Genomic DNA, 20,746 nt, shown 5'->3' on the forward strand with positions numbered 1-20,746 from the left:
GGCGTGGCCAAAGCTACTGGCGGATTTAAAAAGTTAGTTGCCTCGTGTAAAAATGGAATTTCAGCTCTGAGAATTAGCCTGAGTGCTTTTCGTTCATAGCTTTTTTGGTTAAAAAAAACGAAAACCAATTTTTAATTTGGAGCGTTCCCTTCTATTAAGTGGCAATTTGCGTTAAACCAATCTTAAGATTTTTGGCCAATAATAATAATGAAGTATAATTTGGCACTTCCCTTCGTGAAAAGCGAAAAAAAAATTGATTTTGACTTTCACATTTTGGAATTATTTTTCGTTAGACTTGCTTTGAACTCATGGTGACGCGTTCAAAGCGTGGCAAAGCTGCATTCCCTCTCGCTGGCTCAGTTTCAAGTCCTCTATCTCTTCCTCGATTCGCATAATTCAAATATCTCACGTTGCCTCCGTTACAGTAATGATATCAAACGCAGCAAAAGAAAACTGCGGATGCACGATAACTAACCAATTAAAATTAATTAATGCTGACCATTCTTATCTTGCCATTTTGGCGTGAAAAATCTCCACCACACTCAAAGTTGATTAGCACTAATGAGAGGAACGTGCGGATAATATTTTGAAAAGTCTCTCGCCCTGAGTGTATCACTGGCTGGTGGTATTATTTGTGTTAGAGTGGCCGGGATAACAGGTATGTAGCCTACTTTGTCCTATTATTTTTATAACTTCCCCCGGAGTTTTTCTTAAACTTCGCACGCAGTATAAACAAATATCATCAGAGGTTCGTTGACCCGTCATCTCTATGCATACAATTCATAATTCATCGTGTAATGACGATACATTATCAAATTTTATAATTACTTTTAAACATGTCAATAACGCTTTACAAAAAGGGAAATACTGTGTTCGTGAGTCATATCGTTATACGGAAAAGAAATTAGTTAACTTACGGTAATATTTGAAACATTTGTATGCCATGTGCTTATTTTTCCAATGCTGATATCCCATGAAATTTTTTTCTCAGAATCCAAATTTTCAATTTTGGCACTATCTTTTGTACTACGGTTCACATGAACAACTAACAGTACGCCATTTCCTTGTTAGGTCCTAGATTATCCTATAAAGTACAGTATGGATAATTCATTTATGTCTATTTTACTAATATGCGAGCCGAAACATCTTCAACAAATTATTACTTCTTCAAAACTTTCTAAGAATCCATTTCTTTCGGAAGCATTTTCCCGCAAAAAAAGTTCGCATGGAATACAACCATAAAACTTGTAAGCAATGATATTACTGTTGCATTTTCCTTGATTAAGTGTACTTTTTGCGTTCTCCTGAGTTCAGAATGCTAGAAACACGATTTCCTCTTTTGCAAAGAGAAAGACATAGAGTTGAGGCTACTCCTTTTCAGATAAAAACTTAGCTAGAACTTGAAAAAGTGGGGTAGTCTAAACAACCCATAGTTAGCCTAACTTATGCTTTACAAGATTTTGAACTAGCATGATGTCAAATATCATATTGTCATTAGGATAGAATCATAGGCGGATCCAGGGGGGGGGCACGGGGGCACTTGCCTTCCCCCCAGACCCTAAAAAAACATGCTAGATTTTTAATACGGTCCCATTATCATTTCGTTCGTTTTGTATAACGAGGTATCCTTGTGCCCCCCCCCTGAACAAAATCCTGGAGACGGCCTTGCTTGTGCCCCTCCCAGAAAGAAATCCTGGATCCGCCCCTGGATAGAATTGTAAGATATCAAATCACGTCAGTATAATTTTGCAGCATCGCAATCGGCTAAAAATGCCTAAGTTAGTGTATACCCCCAGGGCGACTAAAGGCATATTTCCTAATAAATCCCTACAATGTGACATTGGTTCATCTCAAACATAATTTTTACAGCAGCGAATTTCTACACGAGAATATTTCGATAGCATCGCTCGATGATTTTGCTGTTTGTAGGCATATGTGTTGTTTTTTATGCAATCCCTGGGGTCAGGTACTCAGGTAGTGTGAATCCAATTGAGTGATTGAGTCTCTTCTCAAAATTCTTCATGACTTTCCGATTTAAGTCGTTTCCCGCTCATAAATGTATTCCTGGCGGTGTTGACGACCTATTCTGGTGGACGATATTTTCAAAGAAAAGCTTAGTGAATTATATAGGTTCTGGAACAAAATCAAAAATCACGAAATAAATTTTTTATCTACCATTTTTGGTCATACATAACAGCTGGATCTTAGAGACCGCCTGTAATTAGTAGCTTATAATGTGAATAAATATCATTTGTCATGATGTGCCCGTTTGTCAAAGTGTTTATAAAAATTGCACTCGGCAAGTTTTAGCTTCGATTTATAAACTTCCTTCTATTAAAACTCAGCCCTATTGTTGATGCGTAGTTTTCCGCGGCGTTGTCTAGATGATGTCTCCATGTTCCTGGGTTTCACCGCGTAGATTTTCTTTGTGACGACAGTTTCGCCGGTATTCCAACCGGCGTCTTCAGGTCGATGTCGGGATTCAATTTCAATTTCAATTTCAGATTCAATTTTTGGTGACTTATATAGTTCATTTTTGGCGCCAATTTTTCATGCTGGATGCTGATTGGTCCACCTTCTTTTCTCTCGTATGACCCTCTTCCACGAGCTGTGGAGAGGGTAGCCGTCTTCTCTATACATGTTTTCCGGTGTCTTCAATATTTCGATAGCCTCCTTTATTAGCCTGGGATAATATCTATTTTCTTTTGCAATTTTTATCCCAGGCTAATAAAGGAGGCTATCGAAATATTCAAGACACCGGAAAACATGAATAGAGAAGACGGCTACCCTCTCCACAGCTCGTGGAAGAGGGTCATACGAGAGAAAAGAAGGTGGACCAATCAGCATCCAGCATGAAAAATTGGCGCCAAAAATGAACTATATAAGTCACCAAAAATTGAATCCCGACATCGACCTGAAGACGCCGGTTGGATTACCGGCGAAACTGTCGTCACAAAGAAAATCCACGCGGTGAAACCCAGGAACATGGAGACATCACTCAGCGCTATTGTTTGCTTGGCCAGTTTCAAAATTCTAATTCCTTTCTGAATCCGTAACAAGTCATTTTTATGAGATAGGGATGTTAAATATATGGGAAACCCCAACCCAAAGGATCAGATACCATGATTTTGGCGTTTCCTATTCCAGACAGGCCTTCTTCCTCACAAATTAGAACCCTATTAGCCTCCACTGTTCATCTGCAATAGCTTCGCCGGATCAAGTCCAGGTGTGGGCCCTACCGACCCATCGCATCGTTGGCCGCATGCTTATAGTACTGGTGGCTGCGGCTTTCCACGAGCAGGGATATTTATCGACTTCCCATTTCAGATCCGCTAGATAGTTTTCTCTGTGAGTAGGGCCAAATCGTGAGGGAAGTGGCTCGTCACAGCGCTGCCACTGTTGTCACCAAAATGCAACACGCGCGGTCTTGAATGAGCACCCTCAAGGTCTACACTCCTCAGTTAAAACACTAGCAAAACCACCAGGTAAACCACTGACTGATGGTCAATAGAGTATGTGCACCCGGGAGGAATACGATTGAAATGCTGTTTATTTGATAAAGTGTATCATAAGTACCAATACTTTAGATGAACAGCATTAATTGTAGCTTAGTTTGTGTAATAATTAATATTTAATATGCATTGTTTTCGAAACGATATTGAGCAGACTAAAACGCTCATCTATTGGCTCCTCGGTATGTGACGTCATTCTATTCTATCTCATCAGCTTGCAAGGTGTTTATCGTGTTTATGATAGAATGAACTACTGTTCATTGGAAAACGTTGGTGGATCTGATCTGTGTAAAGGGAAATACAATAAGTGCATATATCAGAATCATAGAATCAGGTTTCGTGAAGATTTCTTCAAATAATGCCCCGAAGGTGGATGTTTCAATGATTGACCGTGCTGATTATGCTGGATTATACCTACATGCCACGGCACGAAGTTTTAAAGTGGTACTGGAGCTTTTTTGTTGTGTTTCCTCATTCATAATAAAGAGCAATTGACGGGAAACCTCATCAGAAATTAGGCCAAAGTGAATTAAGTAAGAGTGTTTGTAACAGTAGGTAATGGGCCAAAAGTTTGTAAGCACGATTCGAAGGTTTACGGAAGTAAAAGTGCCGGTGCGTAGATAATTATCGATAATTATATCATTATTCAAAAACCGATCTTAATTTAATTTATCTCTTTCACTATTTTATCTTCTATTACTATTAAACCTACTGTCTCGCGAAATATAATTTTTCATATTGAGTTTTGGCCCGTAGTGACTGGATAAATATCCACGGTTCATTATTTAATTGTGAGATGGGTTCTTCTTCTTCTGGGCTATTTGAGGTTTGAAACTTAAGCATAAATAACTGAAGTTACATTTTGGTCCAGTATAAGCAGTAATCTGACCTACATTCCTTTAGCAAAACGCACTTTTTATCGATTTAATTGTTCTTTCGTAGAATTAAAGTATTCAAAAGCAGAGTTCTGCTGGTTCTGATTACCTCAATGTTTCTACCAGTTATTTTCATTTCGCTAATAGAGATATACCAGTCAGATATAGATTTGCTTGGCTAAGGTTTATGGATAGTATTTGTTTGGTATATCTTAAGATAATGTTACTGAAAACTTGGTCCGGATGTATGATCTTCTGATGGAAATCTCTCGGGCTGGAAATCAAACGTTTGCTTGTTAGATCAGACGATTACTTTTCATTCATTCGGTTTTAATATGCTTCTCGAAGCATTTGTTGGCGCAATTTTAAAATTGGTTCAATTTACATTTCTTCACAGTATAGTTTATAAGTTTTCAAGGTAAAACTGTCTTGTTATGACTATCCATTAAGCGAGGAATCCCTGCACGCGGTGCATTTCTAAAACGTAGTCCCGACTTGTGATACGTAATAATGAGCTTATTTCACATCCGATTTAGAAAATATTTGCATCACTGTGTTTGCCATTAAATTACAAACATTTTGAATACTATCAATTTTTATCGATAACTAATATTCCGTTTTTTAGTTAATAGTACGGGTGCTGTTACTTACTATAAGTGACTTAGTTTTCACGAATTAAGTCGTAATATTAACAAGGATCATCACTGTTTAAGTGCCTCTTATAATTTTAATGTCAATTTAAATCTGCAAATTAACGCAAAACCGAGAACCGAAGAGTGGGAAATACTATTTAGTAGTTCAAGGAAGAAAAGTTGATGGAGAGTCTTGTCGTCAGCGTAACCGAGAAATAAAGGAGTTAAAAGATGTAGATGATGGCATGTACACACATTTAATCTAGCCCATAAGCTATTCCATGGCTTATTTCCAAACTCGGTATTCGCTGAAGAGGGGCTCACCCTGAAGAACAAGGTATGCCTGAGAACACATAAAACAAAATGGCGTCGCAGCTCTGAGAATATGGCCGACTGGTGTTTCAGCGCATTATTAATTTTGTAGATTTTATAGTTAAAATCTCACTTAAAAAGTACCTAACTATACTTAGACTCGGAATTTAGCCTAATTGAGGTTTAAATTTTTTAAAGATCTTTTCCCAAAAACCCTTTCCCTTGGGCTACAGCCTTGTCGCGGTGGAAAGGCTTGCGCGTTCCTATGACCCCTAGAGCTGCACTGGCGGGATTAATTCTAAATTATTCTCGTTAGGGCCACCCATGGTCAGATAGATCAAAGGGTAGGAACCAGACGAAAGGTGGTCCACGTGATGGTGTCACGTGAAAAACACTGTTGGAATGGAAGTGGGAGACCCTACCAACTATCTCTTCCCTGAAAACATGGAGTATAACCAAATGAGCCTCGGAATCTCACCGCCCGGGACCCGTCCGCAAAGGGCGGGTGTCGGGCACGGCAGCGAGGTCGGCAAGGTCCTCGGGGTCGTCAACATACGAAATCCTTCCAGAGACTGCTGATCATCATCATCAGCAGCAGCATCAATGAAGAGAGAAGAAAAGAAGACAAAGAAGATGGAGAAGAAAAAGTCGGCTATAAATGTAGGGACGTGGAATGTGAGGGCTATGATGAGGGCGGGAAAATTAGAAAATATCAAAAGAGAAATGGATAAAGGGAGGATAGATATCTTAGGATTATGGGAGGTGGGGTGGAGGAATGGGGGGGACTATTGGAGAGATGGATATAGGGTTATATACAGTGGAGGGGAAGAGAGCCAGCGAGGGGTAGCTTTAGTATTAAACGGGAATATGGGTAAGCGTGTGGTAGGTATAGACCAGGTAAGCGATAGGATTCTGGTGGTAGAAATTGAGGCGCGGCCCACCAACCTTGTGGTGGTCCAAGTTAACATGCCCACTAGCAATCATAGGGAGAAAGAAGTAGATGAGGTGTATGAACAGCTCGAGGAAATAATTAGAGACACACCGGGTAAGAAAAATCTGGTAGTGATGGGGGACTGGAACGGCTCAGTCAGGGAAGGGAGGGATGGACACGAAATAGGAGATTTTGGTCTAGGAATACGGAACGACAGGGGAGAGAAAGCAGCAGAATTTTGTAGGAGAAACAAATTATTCATCACAAACACGTGGTTCAATCATCATAAAGGGCGAAGGTACACATGGAAAAGTCCAGGAGATGCGGGGAGATATCAAATAGACTACATTATGGTAAGACAGAGGTTTAGGAGTAGTGTGAAAAACTCGCGCAGCTTCCCAGCAGCAGATGCGGATTCAGACCACAACCTAGTACTTATGAAATGCAACGTAAGATTCAAAAGACTCATGAAAGGCAGGAGGGGGAGGAAATGGTATGTAGAAGCACTGAAGGGGAGTACGAAAAGAGAATATCAGGAACTAGTGGACATTAGTATACGGGAGATTGAAGGTACGAATACTGTTGAGGAAATATGGGATAGTATTAAAACTGGAATAGCCAATGCGGCGGAGAAGTCAATTGACTACGTTGACAGCAGAAGGATAAAGAAGCCTTGGGTTACGGAGGCAATGGTAAAACAAATGGAGAGAAGGAAGTGGAAGAACGTGGACACAGAACAGGGCAAAAGAATGTATAGACAAATTAATAATCGATTACGGCGTGAAACTAAGAGAGCAAGGGAGGCTTGGTGGAAAAGACAGTGTGAGGAAATGGAAAATTTCCAGAAGGATGGAGATGTAGGCGCGTTTTATGCCAAAGTTAAGTCACTATCGGGCGGCAAGAGAGGACAAGCCATGTCTAAAATTAAGGCTAAAGATGGGAGGATGCTAACCGAACGGGAAGAGGTGCAGAGTAGATGGAAGGAATACGTGGAGGATTTGTATGACGGAAGAAACAGACCGGAGAGATTGAGTTTAGAGGAGGAAAGTGCGGTGGAGGAGGATAATCTTGGGCCGGGGATATTAGATTCGGAAATAGAGAGAGCACTTCGTGATATGAAGGCTAGGGAAGCAGTAGGCTTGGAAAATATCCCGTGTGAGCTTCTGAAGAATCTAGGGAAGGATAGTAAGAAAAGGTTTTTCGAACTAGTTCGCAGCATCTATGAGGAGGGGTGTTGGCCGGAAGATTTCGTGAAGACGGTTCTAATTCCGCTTCCGAAAAAGAAGAAAGCTGTGGAATGCGGACATTATAGAACTATCAGTCTAATATCGCATGCGGCGAAAGTGTTACTGAGGATATTGAACAGACGAATGGAGGCAAGGGCAAACGAGTATTTGGGCGAAGATCAATTTGGTTTCAGAAAAGGGAAGTCAACTCGTGATGCTATAGCAGTAATGAGATCCCTCGTGGAGAGGAACCTAGAATATGACCACGACGTATATGCCTGTTTCGCGGATTTTGAGAAGCGTTTGATAGGGTGAACTGGGTAAAGTTAATGGATATTCTCAAGAAAATAGGTGTAGATTGGAGGGATAGACGACTGATTCGTAATCTTTATATGGCCCAGACTGCGCAAGTGAGGGTAGCGGACGGAGAATCTGGGTGGGCAAGCATTGGCCGAGGTGTGAGGCAAGGCTGTCCTCTATCGCCGCTTCTTTTTAACGTATACGTTGAGGAGATGGTAAGAGAAGCATGGGACGAGTTGGAAGCTGGAGTGAAAGTGGGAGGAATGATGTTAAAATCGATAAGTTTCGCGGAGGATCAGGCGCTGATTAGCCAGTCAGCGAGGGGACTACAGGCTCTAGTGGATGCGTTATACGAGCGGTGCGAGGAGTATGGGATGAGGATTAATCAGAAGAAAACTAAGGTAATGCGGTTTTGTAAAGTATCGCGAGCGAGGAATGTGAGACTCAAGCTAAAAGTAGGTGGGGAAAAACTTGAACAGGTAGAGCAGTTTAACTATTTGGGCAGCACATTAGAGGAAACGGACGCAGTAGCAAGGACATCAGGAAGCGAATTGCACTAGCAAAGGAGGCGTTCATGAACAGGAAGGAGCTTCTGAGAGGATCGTTATGTAAGAGTTTAAAGAAAAGGTTAGTGAAGAGTTTGAATTGGAGTGTAGCTCTCTACGGTGCGGAAACGTGGACACACTGAGGAAAGAAGACGAGAGAAGATTGGAGGCATTCGAGATGTGGGTATGGAGAAGGATGGAGAGGTTGAAATGGACGGAGAGGAAAATGAACGACGAAGTACTGGACATGGTGGGCGAGGAGAGGCAGCTTTTAGATGAGATACGTAGGAGACAAAAGGTATGGATGGAGTTAGTGCTTAGCGGTGATGGGATGTTGAAAATGGTGTTAGAAGGTAGAATGTTAGGGAAACGAGGGAGGGGAAGGAAAAGAAGAGGATTTTTAGATAGATTGAAAGAGAGTAGGCCTTACAGTGATTTAAAGAAGGCAGTGCTGGAAGGAAAGGGAGGCTTCCAGATCACTTCTTGAACACTCCATGGAAACCTACCTTAATCGGTAGAATACCAGAATATAATTCCCAAAAACGTGCACATTCTCTATTTTAACCGCATTTGAAAAAGGCCAGATTGCGATGCCACTCCACGTGACGTCACAGGGACCTAGATGCTATACGAGTAGATAGGAGTTTTACATCGTCTGAGATTACCATGAGGCACAGAGCTCAGGGAAACACGTCTTAATAATCACCCATTAAAACTGCCTATGTTCGGAAAGTTTCCTTCGTTTGATAGGGTATAAATAACCCTATTTAAGCCAAGTGCTACCTGCTAGCAGGGTACTCTGCTATCTGCTAGCAACCTGCATCGTATCGGAGCTCATAGCCTCGCACCAAGGTTTTCTCATACGGCGGCAGCTGGAACCAGAATGACGTCACACGGGGTTTTCCCAGCATTCATACTTAGCCGTCGCGTATCTGAGCACTTGAAAATTTTCACTTTTCATTTAATCGAAAAAAATAGATATCGTCATTTAAAAATGTAAAAGCGTAAAATGCGTACTCCAGGAAGAATAATCTTTCGATTTAGACAGTAAAAAAATATTAGGAAACCACCCTATTCTTCCTCTCTAACGCATGGTGTATTAGCTATGACGCACCCCGTCGTTATACTATGTGGTTCTCGAAACAGTCGGTAGGTGTCAAAGGTGATCAGCTTCTAATTATGTTGAAGTAGGTCAGCTCCCTACATGAGAAACAAGTAAGGGTATTTACTCAAGTGATATCTTTATATGTAATTAGTAAAGGTAAGGTCGCCAATGAGGAGTTTTCAATTAGTATGTGAAATGAAAACCTTTTGTGGAAAATATCCAAATCTGTGATACAAATCCATTAAATGTAATAGTTTTTCATAGCCATAATGTATCATATGTGATAGATATTAAAATGTCTCCTTAAAATTTAAAAAGTATAAGAAAAAGTTATTAAAATGTATTAATTGAAGCGTTTCTGGATATACTTTATAAAGAATTTTTAGCTCGTATTTATAAATTCGTGCAGTTAAACTGTACTGCATGTAGCTACCACTCTACATCACCTTCAACCCACTCACCCATTCACTTGATCACATACATAATTATAAAATCATAATTTCTTTCAGGGACCCTGGGACGATCTCGAGTGAAGACTGAGGGACAAAGCGACAGTTGGATTACCTAAAATCAGAATCACTATTTTTGTATAGAGAAAGCATCCACCATGAAGGCAGCAGTATTGGACTGAAAAACACATTATTCTCTTAGCGGGGAAATTTAGGAAACAAATCCGTAAAGTCACGACATAAAGTGGTGTATGATTTCCTCATTAAGAATTTCATAATGTTTAGAAAAAATCCCTCACGCATCGTACTCTCTGCTGCCATATTTCTCGCATTTTCTTCCGCCATGAGATACCACAATTTACGGAAGCTTTTCAACCATCCTGGGTGCGATTGCTATTTAAAGCCATACTCGTACTCTTGCCACTGTCAAGACAAAGTACACGTGGAGCTGGGAATCGCTTTGGATTTGAGTATTGCGGTTAAATGTGATAACGGAACTGGTTCAGGTCCTTACCAGTTCGCCTCAAAATTATATTTTGACTATCTGTCCGCTTTCTCCCTCGGCGTCCGCGGATGTTCTCCACCAGAGCGGGAATTTTCTTCCATTTTGCCTAAAAGATTATTTTCTAACGCGGAAAACGTAGGAAGCATTCGACTATCCCTGCATTGCGATGGATTACAAATGTTCAGTTTCAGGAGTCATCACCTCCAAAATCTTCGTTATCTTAAAGAATTTTCAATAAATTGCCCACCTCTTTCAAACATACCTGATGATCTTTTTCGAGGGACATCGGAAACCATAACAGCTTTGGATATAACCAACACATCATTGAAATACCTTCCGCAAAATATTTTCTCCCACTTCCTTCCTTTAAGAGAACTTCATTTGACGAATAATAAATTAAAGGCTGTCCCATCACTGGCAAGTCTCACGAAACTTAAAACACTTGATATATCTGGAAACCAAATAGATCAATTAGATGAAAACATATTTGTCTCCACTAAAAATGTAAACATGATAATTTTGAACAGAAATCGTCTCTCGCTGCTCCCAAGCAGCTTGTGTACACTGGTTCACTTGCGATATTTAGAAGCAGAAGATAACCGTCTTCAATTCATAGACTTGCATTGCCTAACTCTTTTGAGATCCATTTGGGGGTTAAAATTCAGCGGGAACAATCTTTTGGCATTAGAGCGAAACGTAGTTCCAAAAGGTATGTTCATTAACTCTGGCAATGGTGTGAAGACACCCAATAAGTCCACTGTAGCGGCGACCACTCCTTTAAATTCCAATCCCAACGAAAATGAAATTGCAATCACTGTTTCTCAGCGTGAGGACTATCACAATCTCTTTCACCAAACCAATATACATCCACTCAATTTCGACTGCAGTAATAACAACTTGTCTTGGATTTCAGAAAACGTATTTTCCGCAGTGTTACACTTTGGGAAGGTAGACCTCTCCTTCAACAGAATCTCTGTATTACCTGAAACACTCTTCCGATTTACTGATGCGCTTGAAGAGTTAAATCTGTCAAACAATCTCATTTCAAACATCTCCGAAAATTTCTTTTCTGGGCTCCAGACATTGAGTAAAATAGATCTCAGCCATAATGCAATTGAACATCTGCCTGAAAATATATTCCTTCCTCTGGAAGGAGCGAGCTTATTCTTGTTGAGTCTGGAGGGGAATCGTCTATCCTCGCTGCCAATTCTATTACTTCCTCGTTTGAAAGAATTGAATTTGGCAAGGAATCGACTGGAAAGAATTTCTCTTGACGCACTAAAACACTTGCATGCTCTAAAGCGCATCGATCTATCTTTCAATTTCATTCAAACAACTGAACCCTTCTCCTCTCAGAATTCCGAGTTCACAGGTAATCTCTTCCATACCCACCTAACAACCATTGAACACATTGATTTTTCCTACAACCGTCTCACTAAACACCCGAATGTAACTGAAGTTGGAAAAACCCTTGTTTCCCTAAATTTGAGTGGAAATATATTTGAGGAACTCTCACTAAATCATTGTACAAATCTTAAGGCGTTGGATCTTTCGAATAACTCCCTTCAAAATGCATTCAGAGTGGAATATCATATATTAAACTTCATTCACATGTATCAGTTGGTACACTTGGATCTATCAAGGAATGGCATATCTTTTGTCGGCTGCCTTGAATACCCAGCGGGTACAATAGAGAGATGCGATTCGTTTTTGCTTCATGCTTTCAATTTAGAGGTAAGTAAGAAATACAACTTTTTAAATCAATTTAATACCCACTACTCTGTCAAATTTAATGATAATTTATCTCTGGATAATTCTTACTTAAAGCACAACAAATCTTGAGCAGATTCAGGAGAAATTTACGGGAAACATCGGTGAAGAAGTAATTCCGTCGATGAATTGGATATTTTCCCGTATCTAGAGATAAAATTTAATTAGCCCATAGGCTTTAACCATGCATAAACAGTTTTGGTAAAAAACAACCAATAGCTAATTTTATTTCTGGATATGCTTGGCCAAATTCACATTATAGTCTGTATACCGTAGGGCGGCGCACGGGCACGCCACGCCTACTTGAGTCGGTCCCATAGGGTTTATATGGTCGATCCTTTCCTAATCCCGGCGCTCGTGGCTCGCGGACCGACTCGGGTAGCAGGCAGGCCCGTGCGCCACTCTACGCTATTCAGTCTATTCGCGATTCCAGCCAGCCAAGGGAGACACCACCTGGCGGAGAACACTCGAAACTTCTATTTGCTACCATATAATATGCAATAAAAAGCGAAGAAAGATAGGTATTTCAAAGATTTTTTAAGTTTGTTTTCGATTTTCACCCCTTATATATTTTCAACCCCAGTCAAGTTTGTCTCTTTCATGACCCTGATTGCCTCAAAACGTCAGTTCTTTTTAATCAGAAGCAGATAACATCAGTAACAGTCCCTTGAAAAGCGATAAGTTTAGATATGGGGTTGGTTTCCCCTATTTAGTGGTTGCTCATAAAATTGTAAATTAATCCATTCATTGATCCACAGGAGCTGAATTTAGCCTACAACGAGATAGATGAGATGCCCGAATATTTCTCTCTATTACCAAACCTGCGGCACGTAGACTTACGCTACAACAAAATCAAGGCAATCTTTTTCAACAACTTTTTTTACGTGAACGGCATCTTGAATGTGAACCACTTTGACTCCGAAAAGAACTACGTGAAGACTGACGACTACTACGAGCTTCCCAACACCCGCCACCTGGAAATTGACCTACGGCACAACGAAATAACACATGTCGATCTTCCTGAAACGAAGGTAACCACTCATTCATGTAATTTTTATAAATAAATATTATCTTCTCGCATTTATTCAACTAGGCCGGTGGCGCGTACAGAAAAAAATCAAGGGGTGCCCAAAAGATATCTTAAGCTGCCTTTACTTTTATCGTAACAAAAAAATGATCAAGTCGCATGCAAAATTTAAGGAAGTTTTATTCAAACTGATCATACTCATTTACAAGGAAATGCCATCTTATGATATAAAAAACTGAGAATTGCAGTTCTGCGGGTGGCCCCGCAAGGAGGGGGGGGGGGCGCACCGAATTGTATCCGCCACTGAGCTAGGCTGAAAAGCAATGGCAAGCTCATAAACGTTCAAATGAGCTTTAGCAAAAACAGAATACGATATCGCCGAGACAAAAAACTTAGCTACATGATATCCGGAGATAGCTGATGAATGAAAGCTTCATTCATTTAGGACAGAGACGATGAGGGTTCTAGGTGAACCCTCTTAAGGATACAACGCACCGGGGCCGGGACCAAGCCCGTGGTTTATACGCCCGATCACCCGGGGAGGGGCTGGAGAGGAAGGGAAAAGGAAAGAGGCGCCGCCGCGATAGGAGCCCGTCGACGCCTCTGGGAGAGGAAAGGTGCGGAAGGGAGGGGACGGGGAAAAACACTTCAACGCTACAGAAGCGGAGAAGGCCCACTATATGGCGAAACCAAACATACGCAATTAATTTTCTACCAATCCTAGTGGATTTTCCTATGAGGAAGAAAAATCCACCGATCGAATCGGTAGATCATTCATTTAGGACAATAGGAACGAAACCCTTGGGTCGGGTTCGCAGGATACACTCCTGGAGCAGGGACTATAAGCGATCAGCTTTTCTCCTCTGCCACCAGAAGGGGAAGGACGGGAAGGAACAAGGAAAGGAGGCGCCGCCGCGATGAGAGCCCGACGACGCCTCCAGGGGTAGGACGGGGAAGAAGGGGAGGGGACGAGGAATCCTGCACCGTCACAAAGGCGGGCAGGTCCTACCATCAGCGAAAGCAAGCAATACGCAATTAATATGTTACCAATTTTAGTAGATTTTCCTATGAGGAAGAAAAATCCATCGATCGAATCGGTAGATCATTCATTTAGGACAATGATTTGTTTATATATTTCGTTGACATGTGATTGAAAAGTTTAATTACTAGTCCACTATAAGTTTTGCAAAAGCTATATATACTGCCAAGACTATTTACTCTCAGCAAGATCGTATTTATGGGTGGAGCGACACGTCAACAGTCCCCTACCTATGGAAAATCAAGAAAAGAATTGAGAGCCCTTATCTGCATTGGAAAACTCAGTTTCAGCTCGCAAATGGGTTTTTATAAAATAGTTTAACATTTACACTATTTTTCCGAGCGGCGCACAGGCTCCACTGTTGGTAATTAACTCTGTAGGGTTCTAATGCAAGTCTGTCGATAACTGCTCCAGACCACATTAATATGATCTACAGGTTCATTCATAAAATAACAACGTCGCCAGAGTCTGTTATCAATATAATTAGCAACATGCTATTACGAGCCTTATCTACATCTACATCTACATAATATTCCCGCGAGCCGCCTAAAAGGCGTGTGGCAGGGGGTGTTAGGGCACCAGCCGTTTACAACTATAAAAAAAAGAAGTGCTCTAACGAGGTTGGGACTAGCGTTTATTAAAGTCCTTTATGGTTCGGGGGAAAAATGCGACAGTTGTACTTTAGATTTGGGTCAAACAGAGATAGAATACTTTTTTTACTCATGCCATAATCAAGTTATATATAAATTAGAAATGGGTAGATTTCACTTTTAATCGATTTGGATTTCAATTCCGATTCTTCCAAAATCGGTTCCCGATTCCCGATTCCATCGATTGTAATTCATACTAACATATGGGATATTGATTATTCAGTAGCAATGACGTCATAAAAATTTAAGAATTGAATGAAATAACAAAGACAATAAAGTGGCCGAAAAAGTATATTTAATAAGAATAGTGAATTAGTATTATAGTAGCTCAGCATCCTCAGCTTTCATAAAATAATAAGCACTTTTACTGTTTCAGACATTGATTGTCAACTTAATAATCTGCAATGCTCAGGTGTATAGTGGACTTACTTACGCCCAAAGTTTACAGTCTATATATAAAATATTTATCTTTATTGGATCGATGGAATCGGAATCGACTCTAGGCGATCGATTCTCGATTCCGATTCCTTGCACGGGATTCGCTGGAATTGAGAATCGACGTTTGGAATCGACTCATAACTAATTTAAGTTTATCTAAACTATAAACCCAGGTTGGTTAAGACACATTATAAAAAACAAAATAAAGATGAGACTCACTCGAATTTATATTTTCGGTTGCACTATCACCTTCCTCAGAGATAAGTACCTAGTTCCACCGAAAAATTCGCGCGAATCCCTTTTTTATCGTGCTTTTTATACTCCGTCGTACCCAATTTGTGCTATATTTGTGGTAAATAACTCATCGAGGAATATAAAAAAGCATATTAATAAATAAATTATCGTACATATGCTATCACTACACGAATATTCAAATCATTCCTATTAGTTCATCCACAAAATTTCATGGTGTGTCCTCATAAAAAGGTTAACCTTTGTAAACATTGGATTTGGCCCACAAATCTAATAAACATCTCAAAACGGATTTCTCTTTTTCCCGGCGAATGGTGGCAGTATATTCTTCTCTGGAACTCATCCGGGTAAGCTCGGAATGAATGGAGATCGAGGAGCTTACCCAGATGAAATCCCGAGAGGTATTTAACGCCAGCATCTTAAAATATTTCTAACCATTAGAGTGCCGGGAAGCGCTATCGCGCTCCTCATGAAATGTCACTCTTAGATGCTAATAGTTAACTAATCATACAATTGTCTATATTCATTTTATTTTAACATTAACTATTTTCTTTAAATTATAAAAATTAACTAATATTGCCAAAAATTCGTCAAATAATATGATAAAAAGGTGAAACAACGTATATTAAAGATTTCCTCAAGTTTTTGAGCATATTCAGGGTGGAGTTTTTCGGGGTTAGCACCGCGTAGATTGGTCTCTGCAGACAACAGTTTCGCCGGCATTGCAGCAGGCTTCTTCAGGTCAATGAAGTGGTAAATAACTCATCGAGGAATATAAAAAAGAATATTAATAAATAAATTATCGTACACATGCTATCACTACACGAATATTCAAATCATTCCTATTAGTTCATAAATTCTTCATTGACCTGAAGAAGCCTGCTGCAATGCCGGCGAAACTGTTGTCTGCAGAGACCGATCTATGCGGTGCTAACCCCGAAAACCTCCACCCTGAATCTTCGCCACACCGCGAAAGCCTACACAAGGACTTTTTTGAGACCTAATTTTTTTCCCTAACCTACTGCAAGACCAGTAAAAATGCCTCGGCATTTTTGGCATGGTACCTAGAAAATCGGGTGTCACTCAAAGGACTAAGCGCAATTGACTTAAGTACGAGCGTTCGACTAACAAAGTAATTCATTCATTCCGATAGACTTCAATCGTCAAACTGAACAAATTGTATTCTCCGGGAAAGAGTTGAATCAAACTAAAAAATAATACTGGAAGGTTCGGATCAAGTCATTAATTAAAGTGGCTCATAGAATCCCCTTCAGTGCTGAACACGAGGAAAGTGGGCAAATGTGGTTCGCTTTACCCGACACGAGGATCAATGTAAACTATGGTCTCAAAGAACCCACCAGATGAATTCAATCGATTCGGCTTTTACTTTGTGAAAATCCATGCTGAAATGAAAATACACAACCCTGGTAACTTTTCACAGGAAATTATTTATTGGTACTAATACCAATATCAATTGGTGCAATACCAAGTACCAATGAATAATTTCAAGTGAGAAGTTACCAGGGTTGTGTTTTTTTTCATTTCAACCCATCAGATGCGAGGCATTCAATTCTGTAACACTCGCTCTTTTGGCTTTGTGTCCAAATCCCACAGATGGAGTTAGTTCCTCAGGACTGCAATGTAGACAAAAGATTCGCTCACGCAACAATCCTAATGGGACACAACCCTATTCTCTGTGGATGCCAGATTTACAGGCTTTTGCAGTACTCCCAGAAGGAAATACGGCCTGTGGCAGAGGATGAGAGATTTTACGGCAAACGGATCAAATTGCCAGTGAAAGTGAGTCTTCAAGATCTCTACTGCAGGTGGGTCCACGTGTGAGGTATTATACACGGATTCAAAATGCCGAAAATGGAAGTGGATGTGTGGGCACTAATGAATTTTACAGGTTATTGAGTCATGACGCCTTACTAATATTTATGAGGGTAGCGACATTTTACGTAAATATCCGCGCAAATATTGCGTTGAAGTGCTGAAGAGATTTCAGGATCTGACTCCAGATTCTTTTTGGCTAACCATCCAAGTTTGCCTACTTGCTCAACAGTGCTTGCTGAAGAAACACACTAATCACTTCTTTACGACAGTACCGCAAGTTTAAGCAAAAGGGGATATTATTTTGAGATATATCCCCACCTGAATTTATGTACTTGTGTCCTGAAATTTTCTGTTTGTAGAGCGTTTTACGATATTCTAAGTAAATCTAAAAATTATCTTTTTAAATTAGATTTATTATGCTCTTGTAATCTCTACAATAAGCTATGGTTTGGTCAGTTGGGGTGGTCTGCATATTTGCACAATTAAACCCGTATTGACTCTTCAGAAAACAATAATAAAAACTATTACTTTCAAAAACCGTTTTCACCGCTTGCTGCCACTTTTTCGTGAATTACATATTGTACCTTTAAGGTGTTTATATGTTTAAAAAAATTAAAAAAAAATTAACTTGTGGAGCGGTAACATATTGCCTAGGCAGTACAAGTGGAGCCTCCGCCTACCATTAGATACTTTACCCCATTGCCTCATATAACCATATTTCAGATACAATTTCTGCACTTATTTATATGCTCAAAACATATTTTATCTACTACCGGATGAATATAACAAGAAAAAATTAAATCATGATATCGTCAAAATGTTAAAAAAAAATTTTTTTGGATACGTTGATATTGCAATTTTATTTTAAAACTTACATGACATTGTTTTACAGCGTGAATGGGTATAGTAAATCTGCAAAAACATTCTGTGGAGTAAGTCTGCTGTATGGGGGTGAAAAGTTCTCGGGGTCCCACCGGGTTAATTCTTTCATCACAGCCAACGTTTCAATCTCCGTCTCGGCGCTCATCATCAGGACTGAAATCTGCCAAAAAAAATAGTATAAGAGCCAAGTCTGCCGTGTGTTTAATGCTGTAAAAATGTGCACCATTTATATCATCCTTTGTCTTATAAATATTTGCACGGTACTCGCTTACCCCCACCAAGCGCTTCCCTATTTGTGTTGTTCTAATAATTGTAAATGTTTGGGAGCACTTAAACTATTTATATGATAATAATTATTATTATAATTCTGGTCTTGTGCCTTAGTAATGCTAAATTTTTACTTTCTTATTATACCGTCCCCGATCATATTCCACGTCGCCGTTGTCGCTCTTAATTCTGTGAGATGCGTCCCTTTATTTTTTTATTAAATCGCCATGAATAGGGTTGTTTCCTAAAATTTTTTTTATTGCTTAAATCGAAAGATTATTACTCCTGGAGTAAGTATTTCACGCTTTTAGATTTTTAAATGACGATATCTATTTTTCGCGATTAAATGAAAAGTCAAAATTTTCAAGCGCGCGAAAACGCGACGCGTAAGTATGAATGCCGGGAAATCTCTCCGTGTGACGTATTTCTGGTTCCTGCTGCCGCCCTTTGAGGTGACCTTGAGGCGAGGCTTAGCGCTGATACGACGCAGGCTTCTAGCGGGTAGCCTAGTACCCTGCTGGCTGGTAGCGCTTGGCTTAAATAAGGATTATTAATACCTTATCAAACGAAGAAAACTTTCCGACCTTAGCCAGTTGTAATAAGTGATTATTAAGACATGTTTCCCTGAGCTCTGCGCCTCATGCATGCATTGGTAACCTCAGACGATGTATAACTCCTATCTTCTCGTGTAGAAACTAGGTCCCTGTGACGTCACGTGGAGTGACATCGCATGGGCGCCAATCTGGCCCTTTTCAAATGAGGATAAAAATGGACCATTGCCATTCGTCTAAACCGGTATTTATAAAACCAAATAATTTTGTATATTATGAATACAGTAATGGTGGGTAACGAATCGCAATCAATGCCTTTCGTTTTCTTTGATGAAGGAAACTACCCTATTCAACTGATTTATCACAAATTTTCTAATGTATGACCTTTCGTTTCCTAATTTGTCACATTATTCTATTTCCACGTGAATTATTCCTCGTCATTTACATTGCACAGTAGCTTATCTTTTTACACGCATCTGGTTTTTTCCCGCCGCAAGTTTTTTGCTAAAATGTGATACAGAGATGGAGATAGTATGTCGTAGTCGTACTTCTAAAAAACTGAAATTAAATCCATATGCACAATTTATAAAACTATATTGAGACGATTAATAGAAATGGGGAAATTTATAGCGATCACTATTCACTGTATGAGACGAGTGACTTTATAATCAGTCACGTACACGGGAGCAAAGTTAAATACGCAAAAGGATGAAGTTTGCCATAAAAACATAAAACGCTTAAGGTTATCTGAAAGACTTAGAATGTCTGAAATGATTTATTTAATATTCATTTTGTCGTTACAAACATTTATGGGGATGGCGACGTTTTACGTGAATCTTCCGTACCGTAATTACGCTTACGTCCCGGAATATCCCGGCTAAGTCAAATATTTTTCCATAGCGAACTTCCTCCTTTGGTTTACATAAATTTATAGGGAATACTTCCAAATTAAATGTTTAATTGATATCTATATTAAATACCAAATTTTGCTTTCCAGGAAACCTCTTTCAGTGCGTGGAAAACGAGTCTTCGATCCGGAAACTTGGATGCATCACCTTCTCCCCTTGCTGGCACTTTGTAAATCGCGCGGGAGTTTCTAACAAAACAGAGTTTGTGAGCGCAAAAGATATTGAATCAAACAACTGAAAATCATAATGAAATTATAAATGTATGTCATCATAAAAATAAGACTAATATTATTATCAGATAAAAGCTGTAATGAATAATTAATAATAATAATAATAATGTCGTCTTTATTTCACAAGTGAATTTAGGACTCCTAAAAACTCCAAACAAGTTAATTGTAAGAGAGGATAGTCCTCTCTTACAATTAACTTGTTTGACAATCATATACATCCATGCCCTGGATGGTGGTCAAACCACCCAGGCGGGATTCGAACCCGCGACCTCTAGGTTAGCAGTCGGGGACTTTACCCCGGCGCCACCGAGGCCGGCCCCAATGTGAATTTTTTTTATTTAGTTTCTTAACTAAAACTTATATTCCCACTGTAAGACACTGATTATAGTGAAAACGAATAATAAGACTTCAACTCAGATCAATTGAAACTTCATTTAATGAGCATAATATGAGAAGGTTTTGTTGCTGAGAGAACATGAATAAATATGTTTGATGGCAAACCAA

General features: G+C 39.8%; 1 protein-coding gene across 1 annotated transcript; it reads left to right on the top strand.

Moving 5' to 3' along the window:
• The first annotated feature begins 9,961 nt into the window (after window positions 1-9,961).
• LOC124174131 (chaoptin-like) lies at window positions 9,962-20,311 on the top strand. Its single transcript, XM_046553252.1, has 4 exons — window positions 9,962-12,126; window positions 12,921-13,193; window positions 17,183-17,394; window positions 20,102-20,311. Exons 1-4 carry the CDS (start codon window positions 10,165-10,167, stop codon window positions 20,202-20,204), a joined length of 2,550 nt encoding a protein of 849 aa, XP_046409208.1. The 5' UTR covers window positions 9,962-10,164; the 3' UTR covers window positions 20,205-20,311.
• Window positions 20,312-20,746: the final 435 nt, after the last annotated feature.

Source organism: Ischnura elegans, chromosome 2, assembly GCF_921293095.1.
Source record: "Ischnura elegans chromosome 2, ioIscEleg1.1, whole genome shotgun sequence".
Classification (NCBI taxonomy): Eukaryota; Metazoa; Arthropoda; class Insecta; order Odonata; family Coenagrionidae; genus Ischnura; species Ischnura elegans.